A 12,243-nucleotide genomic window follows, 5' to 3' on the forward strand; every position below is an offset into this window, starting at 1 on the left:
TCTGGGGAGGGATGAGGGAGAGGGAGCATGAGTGCGGCCCCCACTTCGGCAAGACCTTCCCTCGGTGGGGTGTCCCCCCCCAGCACAGGGCAACCTCCCCATGTAGGAGCATCCCCTCCCACCAGAGCTGGGCTGATAACCGGGGTGCTGCAGGCCTGGCCTTCTACTAACGACAGGCCGGAGAGGTGGGCCCATGCCAACCTCATGAAGTTCAACCAGGCCCAGTGCAAGGTCCTGCTCCTGGGTCGGGGCAATCCAAGCACAAATCCAGGCTGGGCGGAGAATGGATGGAGAGCAGCCCTGAGGAGAAGGACCTGGGGGTGCTGACTGATGAGAAGCTCAACATGAGATGGCAATGCGTGATCACAGCCCAGAAAACCACACATATCCCAGCCTGCATCAGAAGTGTGGCCAGCAGGGCGAAGGATGTGGTTCTGTCACTCTGCTTTGCTCTGGTGATACACCACCTGGAGTACTGCATCCAGCTCTGGAGCCCCCAACATAGGAAAGACATGGACCTGCTGGAGTGGGGCCAGAGGAGGCCACGGAGATGCTGTGAGGGCTGGAGCCCCTCTGCTGGGAGGACAGGCTGAGAGTTGGGGTTGTTCAGCCTGGAGCAGGCGCCGGCCAGGGGGGCTCCGTACAGACCTGAGAGGTACGCCCAGGAGCTCTATGGTGGGAGAGAAAATGAGAGTCAGTGATGGCCCCAGCGTGCCAGACCTTTCCCAGCCACCCCCAGCCTGACGCAGAGCAGCATGCCACCACTGTGAGCCCGGCAGGGACACGGGGACAACCCTTCAAGCCCTGAAACCCTGGGGTGATATGCAACCCCATCCCAGCGCGATGGGGCTGGGAGGCGGATGGGAGGTCCCAGTTACTCCCAGTCCCTCCCCACTGCCACGTTTCCACCCATGTCTTGCCTTTGTAGGGGAAAACCAGGACACAACTCTCTCCCGCTCTGCGTTCCAGCAAGTGCAACCAGATGCTACCTGCAAACCACCATTTCTCACATGGAGGACGAGCAGACCCAGCTCCCCTGCCCATGCTGGACGCCACTCTCGCTCCCAGCCCTCTAGTTAAACGCGCTGCGCCGAGGTCATGCTCCCTCTCACATTGAGCCCATGCTCCCTGTGTCCACCCTCTGCTTCTGGCCACAGGCTGCTCCATGGCTCCTACACCAACATGTCCTCTCCTGCCCAGCCAGTCCTCAAGGCCAGCGTGGACACTGCACCTCCTCACTTCCCTCCCTTCACCAGGAGCCTCATTCCTTCTCCTCCATCCTTGCCAGGTCTCTACAGCTCCACAGTTGAAGATACAGCCACAGGCCCCAGGTCCTGCTGAGGATGCAGTCAGAAATGACCACTCCATGGTGTGAAACATAAAGTACTTGGGTGGAAGGAGCAGAGGCCTCACCAGGGTGGCTTCAAAAAGGTCCCACAAAGCTTTGGGGTGAAGGAGGTCCCACCAAACGCTGCCCTTTGGGACACCTGCCCAGCTCTTCTCCAGCACGCCAACAAACGCTCAACCAGATGCTTCCCCAAGGCCGCGCTTGCTCAGGCGGTTGCCGCAGGCAGAACATCCTCCCGCACAGCCAGACCAACCGACCCTTCTCAGTGCTCTCCGGGGCCACCGCGCACATCACACTCACGCCCCTCCGCACCACCAGCCTGGCACTCACCCTTCTCCTCCGACCGCTCTGCTGCTGGCGTTGCCAGGAGAAGAAAACAGCACAAGTAAATGAACCCGCACGAAAATAGAAGTTAAAGAGGACCGGCCAGTAAGGATAAAACAATATCCCGTATCTTATGAGGGGAGGAAAGGTCTAAAACCAGAAATTGATTCATTGTTGAAGGATGGATTGTTGGAACCCTGGATGTCACCTTACAATAGTCCAATTCTACCGGTCAGGATGGCTGAGGGGAGATAGAGATTAGTCGCAGACCTACGAGAAGTCAATAAACAAGTACAGACTCGGCAGCCTGTGGTTTCGAACCCATATACCCTCCTGAGTAAAATATCGCATAATCGTAAATGGTTTAGTGTAATAGACCTTAAAGATGCCTTTTGGGCCTGTCCGTTAGCAGAGGAGAGTAGAAACTTATTTGCCTTTGAATGGGAAGATCTGGACACTGGGAGGAAGCAGCAACTCCGCTGGACCTCCCTGCCTCAAGGGTTCACAGAATCCCCAAATCTATTTGGACAGACGCTAGAGAAAATTTTAGGGGAGTTCCAGGCAGAACCCCCAGTAAGAATCTTGCAATATGTAAATGATCTGTTGGTATCAGGAGAGAAAGAGCAGAAAGTCAGAGAGACATCGATACGTTTGCTGAATTTTTTAGGAGAACACGGATTAAGAGTGTCAAAGGCAAAACTGCAGTTTGTACAAAAGGAAGTAAGGTATTTAGAGCATTTAATTAGTGGAGGAAAAAGAGAAATCAATCCAGAACGAATTTCTGGGATTACAGCTTTAAGTGTCCCAAGAACAAAAAGAGAAATAAGGAAGATTTTAGGGTTACTAGGGTACTGTAGACTATGGGTTGAGGGCTACACTCAATTAGTAAAATTTCTGTATGACAAACTAGTAAAAGAAGGTCCACTACAGTGGACAGAAGACAAACAGGAGCCATTACAAAAACTGAAACAGAAGCTAATAAAAGCCCTGGTTTTAGCCCTCCCCTCCCTAGGAAAAAAAAAAAAAGAAACCAAAACCATTTCACCTTCTTGTAAACGTGGAAGAAGGGATAGCGCATGGAGTCCTAATGGAGGGATGGGGCGGAGAAAGGAAACCAGTGGCATACCTGTCCAAATTAATGGACCCAGTACGTGGGGGTGGCCCACATGCATGCAGGCAGTGGCGGGGACCGAGGCAGTCCCAGGCGACCGAGCTACCAGCACCTGAAACACCCCATCTCTTCAGCGATGGAGCAAACCTTCTTCTGTGGGTACTCTGCTATTCCAGCACCACGTTTGGCAGGTGGTCGAGGAGGAACAATGAGAGTGGCCACACTGCACAGACAACTGGAGGAATGGTTGGGGTCCGTGTGGGCAGAGGCATCTAGCAGGGACAGCAGTGCCCAGGAAGCCGCATCAGTAATGCCATGGCGGTCCCAGGCGACTGAGCTACCAGCACCTGAAACACCAAATCTCTTCAGCGATGGAGCAAACCTGGGAGGAGAGGAAGTGACCTGGGGTGGGTCCCTTGTTTGGGAGGAGAGACAAGGGAGGAGAAAGGGAGGAGTCAAGGAAGATGAGGGGGATGTTCAAGCAGGGAAAATGGAGACAAGGGGGGATCAATTCCCCGTTAACTACCCCTGAAATCCGGCTCTTCCTTCTGGGACTGAGAGCCCTGTTGGCTTCTCACTCTTTGCTGTGGTCAGCAATTTCTCTTGTCACGCTCAGGAGCTTCACACCGTCTGTTCAATTAGCTACGGCTTACGCTGGGCCCTAATCTCCAGCTGTGTGCCTTAATGCATACCCCCAAAGTCATCTGCAGGTCACATCACTGTTTCCTATCCTCCATGTGCCAGTCTTCTCCGTCCCATGGTGGCTCTGAGCACCCTCCTCTCTGACCAGGCACCGTTTCAGCCCTTGGGAGTCACTCTTTCCCTTCGTGCCCTGCTGTCTGCCTGCAGCCTCATTGGCAGGCGCCGGGCATGCAAGTCCTTGCCTTGCACCGGAGACTGAATTGGACTCAAGCACGCTCAGCTGTGAAAATCAGGAACTTTATTTCTACAACCGAGTCAACATCAGCCCTTCTGCGCTCAGAGGAGCGCGGGCAGGACAGAGCAGGCCTTGGCACTGAGGCTGCCTTTGGCTCAGCAGGCATTGCCCCGGAAGGAAATGGTCGTGGAACAGGGCGGCCTGCTCTGGAGCCTCTTTGTCACACTGCTCAAGCCTTTTTACCCCTTAGGACCTGCAGCAGCTCCTGCAGCAGCTTAAAAAATTCCACTAGCTTCTGGAGTGGAAATGGACATGGTGTAAACCCGCTCGACTGTGTGGGTATTGGCCTTGGCCTCTGATGGGGGGTTGAAGTAAAGACTGGCTGTGGTGTTGTAGTAGCCGATGGTGCTGGGCGTAGTCCCATCTGGACCAGGATCCAGTCATAGAAGTGCTGGGTGGAGGTGTAGACTCCGGGCCGTTTGGCTCTGGCACAGCCTCTCCCCCAGCTGGTCACCCCAACAAGCCAGAAGTAGTCCGCGTTGTTGTCTTTGCACACCAGAGGACCACCACTGTCACCCTGCAGGGGAGGAAAGAGGGTTGAGGTGGTGTTGGGTGGCCGCTGTCAGCGCTCTGGCCGGCTCCTTCTCTCTCCCAGCACCTGCCAGAGCTCTGCTCACTACACACAACGGCGCTGCTCCGGCGCTGGAGCCTACAGAGCCTCATCTGGGAGAGGGTGGAGGGCCTGTAAGGTCGGGCGCTCTCTCATCTCTGCACAGTGCTCCCGGCTGTGTGGAAGGGGGATGCTTTGGGATCTGGACCTATGGGCTGCCGGGAGCACAGGATGGGCTTTCTGGGCAGCGTCCCCGGGCTCTGGGACAAGGCGGGCACTGGGCAAGGACCTGCAGCTGGGGAAGGGGAGGTGAGCCCCAGCAGCACTGGAGACCCAGCGGTGGCAGGGTGACTTGCCAGGCCAAGCACGTGCCGGGCGATGTTTGGGCGTTGCGAGAGGGCTGCCGGTGCTGCCGGGGCTTGACTTGCAGCACGTCCTACCTGGCAGGTGTCGATGCCACCCTGCGGATAGCCAGCACACAGGTTGTGGCTGTGGATGGCCCCTCTGTACCACCCGCTGCTGTTGCAGAGGTTGACATCAATGAGCTGGACCTTGGCCTCCTGCAGGACATCCGTTGACCCTGCAGCTGTGAGCACAGAAAGCAATGAAGCCCCAGCAGCTCCCCCCCTGCCTGGGTGAACCCCTTCCCTAGGGCTTGGCTTTGCGTCCTGAAGGCACTGTGCCCGTGTTTCCCCTCTGTCTGGCTTTGGGCGGTGGGTCAGCCCATTCTCCCCGGAGGCATACGTCCCCACAGCCTGACTGCGGCTTTCGCCTCCGCTCTCGGGAAGCCCAACCCCTCTCCCCAGTGTGCCGAGCTTGCACTCAGGACACCAGCACTTTTGGGGAACTCACATCTTGCAGTGGTGGCGCCCCAACCGCTGACGTAGCAGGTGTGCAGCTCTGACACTCTAAGTGAGGCGTCGGGCACACAGGCAAGCTGGGTGTAGTAGTTGCACTGGACCGGCTGGTCCAGCTCCAGCAGGGCGATGTCGTTCCTCTGCGTGATATTCCTGTAGTGCTCGTGAACCAGCAGCTGCTTAATATGGCGCACTTGGGCCTCAGGGCCCAGCCGAGTCAACTGGGTGGCCCCGATCACCACGCGCCACATGCTGATGTTCCTGGAAGGCAGATGGAGAGGGGGGTCAGAGGGAGCGGAGCCACGCGCTGCAGCAGCCCCGCCGTTCCCTGCCTTCTGCTTCCCAAGGCAGAGAGGAGAGCAGTGCCACGCAGGCTGCCACTGCCCTGGCATGCCTTAGGCACGAGCCATGTGGCGCTGGAGGCTGCTAGGAAGCAGTGGCCCGAGCCCAGCCTTCTCCTCAGCAGTCTCTGGGCTGGGCTCGGCAGTGCCCAGGCACTGGGCGTACTGGCAGGAACGGGGATGGGAGTAGCAGGCGGTGCTGCACGCAGGGCACCCGCGAGGGTGGTGGGGACACCCCCCTTCCCTGGCCCTCCTTACCTGGCCTCGATGAAGCAGTGTGCCGCCGTGAGGACCCACTGTGGGCTGATGAGGGACCCTCCGCAGATGTGCCCCGTGCCTGCTTCCCAGGGGTCCTGGATGCTGACGATCCAGGGCCAGGCTCCTGGACGGGCATCGGTGCCACCCACCACACGCGACATGCCGTACTGGTAAGCCATGGGCCGGAGCCCGCAGGTCCCTCTGTAACCAGAAACTCATGACTGTCCTGCTCCACGCGTGCTGCGGTTCAGGCTGAAGGTCAGCCCTCTTCCCTCCCCACAAGGCGCTGCACGGACAGCAGGGCCAGGGAACCCCCTGGGGTGGGCGTGCGTACATGCGCCCCTGTTTCTGCCTGAGCCCCGCAGAGGAGCTGTGCCAGCAGCCGGGGTGCTGGCCAGGATCTGAGGCTCCCAGGCGGGGTTGGGGAAGCTGTGGCCACGGGGGACAAGCGGGCTCCCTCCAGTGAACCCCATCAGGGTTGCCCAAGCTCCCCCCCAGAGCCTGGGGCCACTTACCCACAGCTGTCCCACGCGCCTTGCACAGGCCAGCACAGGGCCAGCAGGACGACGACGAGGAGCAGTTTCATTGCTGCCAGTGGCGGCACGTGGCACCTGCAAGAAGCGAACCGAGGGCCTGTCGCCACCAGTGCCGCAGCCGACGTAGTGCCCGCAGTGCTCACGCTGCCCACGGTGCTCTTGTTCCCGGGGCTGATGTCACAGAGTCGCTGGTTCCGGGCACCGGGCCCGGTGGCCTCTTGGCAGAAAGGGGGGGCACCATGGGGGGTTCCCGGCAGGAGGAGAGGCAGAAGCCGGCATGGGACACCCCCGACAGACCCCCGCTGAACGCTCTGCCTGCAGGACGAGGCTGTGCAGGCCCCGCGGCAGGCAGCAGCGCCTGGCTGCGAGCGCTGCCTGCTGACAGAAAAAGCCCCGTGTGGCATCGCGACCTCTTGGGGAAGTTCACTGCCACCCCGCTCTCTGCAGCCCTTTGCCACCAGGGCCTTCCCAAAACACATACACCAGAAAACAGAACTGCTACAGGCAGCATGCATGGTTTTGGGTGTTGAGGGGCCCATCTGGCTACAGCCGCAGCAGGCAAGCGGTGATGTGCGTGTGGGACGAGTCCAGCACACCCACATGCTGCACTCCGTACCTATGCGCACGCCTGGGCGCACACACAGAATCACAGAATGGTTTAGGTTGGAAGGGACCTTGAACACCATCAAGTTCCAACCCCCCCAGCCTGGGCAGGGACACCTCCCACCAGCCCAGGTTGCTCAGAGCCCCGTCCAACCTGGCCTTGAACACTTCCTGGGATGGGGCAGCCACAGCTTCTCTGGGCAACCTGCGCCAGGGTCCAACAGCCTCACAGTCAAGAATTTCTTCCTAAGATCTATTCTAAACCTCCCCTCTTCCAGTTTGAAGCCCTTCCCCCTCATCCTGTCACTACACGCCCTTGTAAAAAGTCCCTCCCCAGCTCTCCTGTCGGCCCTTCAGGGACTGGGAAATGCCGGCACGTCAGTTTGTGTGCTGCACTCTGTGTGTGCACGCATCGTGTGTGCCCTGTGTGTGGGTGCACTCGGTGTCTGGGTGCACTCCGTGTCCCGGTACCCACACGGTGGGTGCACACTGTTTACGTGCAGTGTGGTGTAGATGAGCCTGTGAGCGTGCGCACTGCAGGTATGCGTTCACTGGGTCGAGCGCGTGCCGTGTGTGCGGGCATTTTGTGCGTATGCTGGCAGGCTGTGTGTGCCCGCACTGCGTGTGTGTGTGCGTGCTGCATGTGCATGCCTTCCACGCTCTGTGCATGACGTGCACGAGCACTGTGTGCATTACGTGGGGTGTTCCATGTGTGGTGGGGGCGTGTGTGGGGTGTTAGTGTGTCTTGGTCTGTAGTCGGTGTGTGTGTTCCTATGCAGTCGGGGGGTGTGTCAGTGTGTGTTGCTGTTGTAATAAGTAATTTAGCAAAAGAATTTTGCTTCAGCTAAAATAGATGTGTGCTCACTATGGCTTCAGCTAAGATGGGTCTGTGCTCGCTGTGTGTTTGGGAAAGGGATAGTGTTAGACAGGATATCAGACGAGAGCAACAGTTGGAAGTACAGAAACTTGCAGGGCAAAGGGTGGTGTCGTTAGCTAAGATAACCACAGGAGTGTAAGGAATGAAGAAGCCACAAGAAGGACGTGGTGGTAAAGACTTCGAGCCTCCCTCCAATGACTGTCAGGAAGACCCGTGAGGAAGCACAGTGCCTGCACCGCTGGAAGGGAGGGGGCATGTTCGGGGGTGGGCTGCATTCCAAGAACTCATTGATTATGTATTTGGGGGTGGGTTGTGTTCCAAGAACTCAAGAGGAATCGCTGATGGAAGTTGAAGAGGCTCTGAAGGAATATTCAGCAGTTTTCTGGGACTGATCCAGAGACTGTGGCTGGCCAGCAATTATTAAAAAATAAATTTTGTCACCCATGCCTGGCCAGGTATTAGGAAAAAAATGGAAAAGATGGAAGACTGGCATGAGAGAGGAATCAATGAGCTGTTACGAGAAGCACAAAGAGTGTATGTGAGGCGCGATGAGGAGAAGCAGAGGGCAAAAGCAAAACTAATGGTAGTGACTGTAAAAGAAATAACAAAGACTAAAGATAAAGGGCCCCAGAATCCGGGGCCAGGGATGAGAGCACACAAGATACAGGGAGCCCATCTGCTGCTGCTCAAAAAGCCCATGTGAATGAAATCAGGAGCCCCAGAGGGCGGAAAGTGCTACCATTGTGGGCAGGAAGAACATTTTAAAAGAGAGTGTCCCAGGCAAAAGAGAGATCAACGAGTGTTTAAAATCTGTCAACAGGAAGAATAAGGGTGTCAAGGGCTCTACCTGCTGGGGGAAGAAAGAATTAGTGAGCCCTTGATAAATTTAAAATCAGGCCTCCAGGAGGAAATTTACACCTTTTTAGTAGACTCAGGAGCTGAGAAGTCTTGTATTATGAAATTGCCTTTGAATGGGAAGATCCGGACACCGGGAAGAAGCAGCAACTCCGCTGGACCTTCCTGCCTCAAGGATTCACAAAATCCCCAAATCTATTTGAACAGACACTAGAGAAAATTTTAGAGGAGTTCCAGGCAGAACCCGGAGTAAGAATCTTGCAATATGGAAATGACCTGTTGGTATCAGGAGAGAGGGAGCAAAAAGTCAGAAGGAGACATCGATACGTTTGCTGAATGGTTTTTTTTGGAGAACAAGTGTTAAGAGTCTCAACGACACAACTGCAGTTGTACAAAAAGAAGTATTTAAGGCATCTAATTATCAATAGAAAAAGAAAAATCAATCCAGAACGAATTACAGCATTAAGTGTCCCAAGAACGAAATGAGAAATAAAGAAGATTTTAAGGTTACTAGAGTACTGTAAATTATGGGCTAAAGGATACACTCAATCAATAAAATTTCTGTATGACAAACTTGTAAAAGACAGTCCAATACAGCGGACAGAAGACAAACAAGAGCAATTTAATAATTAAAGCAGAAATTAATAGAAGCCCCGGGTTTAGCCCTCCCCTCCCTAGAAAAAAAAAATCACCTTTTTATAAACACGGAAGAAGGGATAGCGCATGGAGTCATAATGCAGGAACGGGGCGGAGAAAGGAAACCGGTGGCATACCTATCCAAAATTAATGGACCCGGTAAGTTGGGGGTGGCCCACATGCATACAGGCAGTAGTGGCCACAGCAATATTAGTAGAAAAAAGCCCCAAATTAACCTCTAGAAGAACCCTAATCGTACATACCCGCCCCCACTGTAAGAACTATCTTATCTCAAAAGTCTGGCCGGTGGTTAACAGATTCCAGAACTTTGAAGTACGAAAACATTTTAATAGAAAAGAATGATTTGACCCTCGTAGTAGACGGAAACCTGAATCCTTCACAACTCCTGTAGGAACAGGCAAGTGGGGAGCCGCATCATGATTGATTAGATTTTATAAATTACCAAACCAGGGTAAGAGAAGAGCTAATAAACACACCAATGCCCTATGTAAAAAAAAACCAAAAACCAAAACCAAAACCAAAACCAAAAAACTATCCAACAACTTTTTATAGACAGTTCCTCCTGATGTATAGATGAAAAGAGAGCAAGTAGTTATGTCATCATTTTGGGGGAAGAAAAAGCAGTAATTGAAGAAGGAGGATTACCAGCAAATTAGTCAGCCCAGAGTTGTGAACTATACGCTCTGAAGAGAGCTTTAGATTATCTCCAGGGAAAAGAAGGCATTATCTATACAGATTCAAAGTACGCATATGGAAATTAACCATGAAAAGGAAGTCTCATGGTTTTGCTTTGACAGGAAAAAGCCCTGGAGAGCCTTCAGAAGGCGCATAAGAGTCAGTACTGCTGCATGAGAGCAACAGACAGCAAAAGCCTCGAAAGTGCCTTCGGACTCAGGCAGCACCCAACCCCTTCGACCCTACTTTGCTTCGATTGTAATTGTTGCGTGTACCTACGGGTTAAGTGTAAGAATTGTAATAAGGTCATTTTAGGTCCCCATTGCAGACAGGAGCAGTACCTCTCCCAAGTCTTTGATCTTTAGTGTATCCGATGTGAGTATACAACCCCAATAGATAAGTGTAAGTGGATTAGACATTATTGTCGCAGAACCCACAGAGAATTACGTAATGTGGACCGACCCAACCAGAATGTTCACATATCCTCGAAATATCAACTCCAATATGAGTTCCTGAAGAAAGGACCCTATTGTGCCACAAGAATCAGAGATACCGGACTAAAGAGGATGGAGGGCAAGACCAGGTTGGCCTCTGGACTCGCTGCCAAGAAGAACTATTTCTCGGCTGTTGGAGGCACCCCAATAGGCACGAGAGGTAGGAGTATAAGCCATGCTGGACCTCAACTGCCAGTGGTATTATCACTAGTGGTATCTCTAGTATCTGGTGACGAATGCCGGAAGTGCTCTCAGACCTTCTCCTGGGGTAGGTTTTATACTATGACTGTGCACACACATATCAATCACCAGTGTTATACCCGTGAGAGTTTAAAAGTGTGCAAATACGGCGGACAAGAATATTGGGTTGGACAGAATTTAGGAATAGGCGGAACAAGATTAGGAGTAGGGTGTCCTAAAAGGAAAAAAAGGCTCTGCTTCACTAAGGCAGGTCACTGGGATATTCCAGACGGAGGGGGAGTACAAGAGATGGTGAAGGAAGAACTAGTGAAGAGCGTGACAAAGGTCACAAAACAGAGAAGGAAAAAATTAGAAGTACAAAACGAGAGCATATAGCAGAAGCTGCAAAAACAGTTACAAAAAGAGTTAGGATTCCCCACTCTTGGGCAAAACTTGTTTTTAAATCTAGCAACAGACATAGCTAAAGAATTAAATGTGACTGACTGCTGAGTCTGTGGGGGAGCTTGAATGACTGAAGAGTGGCCGTGGAGAAGTGCAAGTTTGAGTCCGATTGAAATCCTGGAATGGAATTATACCCTCACCATGAGAAAAAAAAAAAAAAAAAGGAGGCCTAACAAGTGGGTGATAAGTTCCACAGTAATTGGAAAAGTCTGTTTGACATGGGAGGGGGGGAACTTTTCAGATCGAATGGGGGAGACACCATGTAAAAAAATAAAGTCTTAAAAATAGATTCAAATTTCACCCGAACTTGGTTCCCTTGAAAACCAAAGTCATACCTAACGTTTCAAAATGAAACCAAAAATTGTACCCGGTGTCCTGGTTTGAGGTAAAACAGAACCAATTTGGTTCAGTAACTTTGTTTCTTAATTAATGAAAACATTCTGTCGGTCCCATCTGGGGTCCCCCATGTCCCCAGTAGCGGATTTTGGCCTAAACCACGATACCTGGGTACCAAAAAGTAGTCTCTTTAAATGTAAGAAGGAGGGTATGAATCCATTCTCAGGAATGAAAAACAGCTCACAATATTAAGAAAATGTAGAAGATACAATGAAAGAGTTTTGGCAGGCACCGGATGCGTTGTTCTGGATATGTAGAAACTGGGCATTCCCAGAATTACCACCTCACTGAAGAAAGACCTGCACCTTGAGAGTAATTCAACCAGGACACACAAACCAGCCACGTGGGCCCAAGACGGTAGCTGGGGATATAAAACCCCATCTATATACTGAATCAAATTATAAGACTACAAGCAGTAGTTGAGCTGATCACTAACAAAACGGCTTCAGGACTAAAACTGTTAACCCACCAACAACCTCAGACAAGGGCAGCGTTCTACCAGAATCGGCTCGCACTAGACTATCTGCGAGCAGTAAAAGGAGAGGTGTGTAGAAAATTTAACATACCTGATTGTCATTTAAAAATTGATGATAATGAAAAAGCAGTATGAGAAATCGCTGCTGATATCCAAAAAAATAACACGTGCTGGTGCAAAAAGGAAATTCAATGGTAAATGCCAGTTGGTGAAATGAATTACTGAAAATAGCTTAGTAGAAGAAAGTAAGACTGATTCTGCTGTGTGCCTTTTGAAAGTTTCTTATTTCTGCCTTGTTTAAATACCC

The 12,243-nt window shown here is 52.7% G+C and overlaps 1 protein-coding gene across 1 annotated transcript; it reads right to left on the reverse strand.

Annotated features, from left to right (window-relative positions):
* Window positions 1-4,039: 4,039 nt before the first annotated feature.
* LOC309684069 (acrosin-like) lies at window positions 4,040-5,905 on the reverse strand (the record flags this gene model as incomplete). Its single annotated transcript, XM_082500031.1, has 4 exons — window positions 4,040-4,237; window positions 4,711-4,856; window positions 5,123-5,388; window positions 5,727-5,905. Coding segments are annotated over 4 exons (789 nt in total), but the record flags the coding sequence as incomplete, so codon positions are not given.
* Window positions 5,906-12,243: the final 6,338 nt, after the last annotated feature.

Source organism: Vanellus vanellus, assembly GCF_965231255.1.
Source record: "Vanellus vanellus genome assembly, contig: HAP1_SCAFFOLD_269, whole genome shotgun sequence".
NCBI classification, from domain to species: domain Eukaryota; kingdom Metazoa; phylum Chordata; class Aves; order Charadriiformes; family Charadriidae; genus Vanellus; species Vanellus vanellus.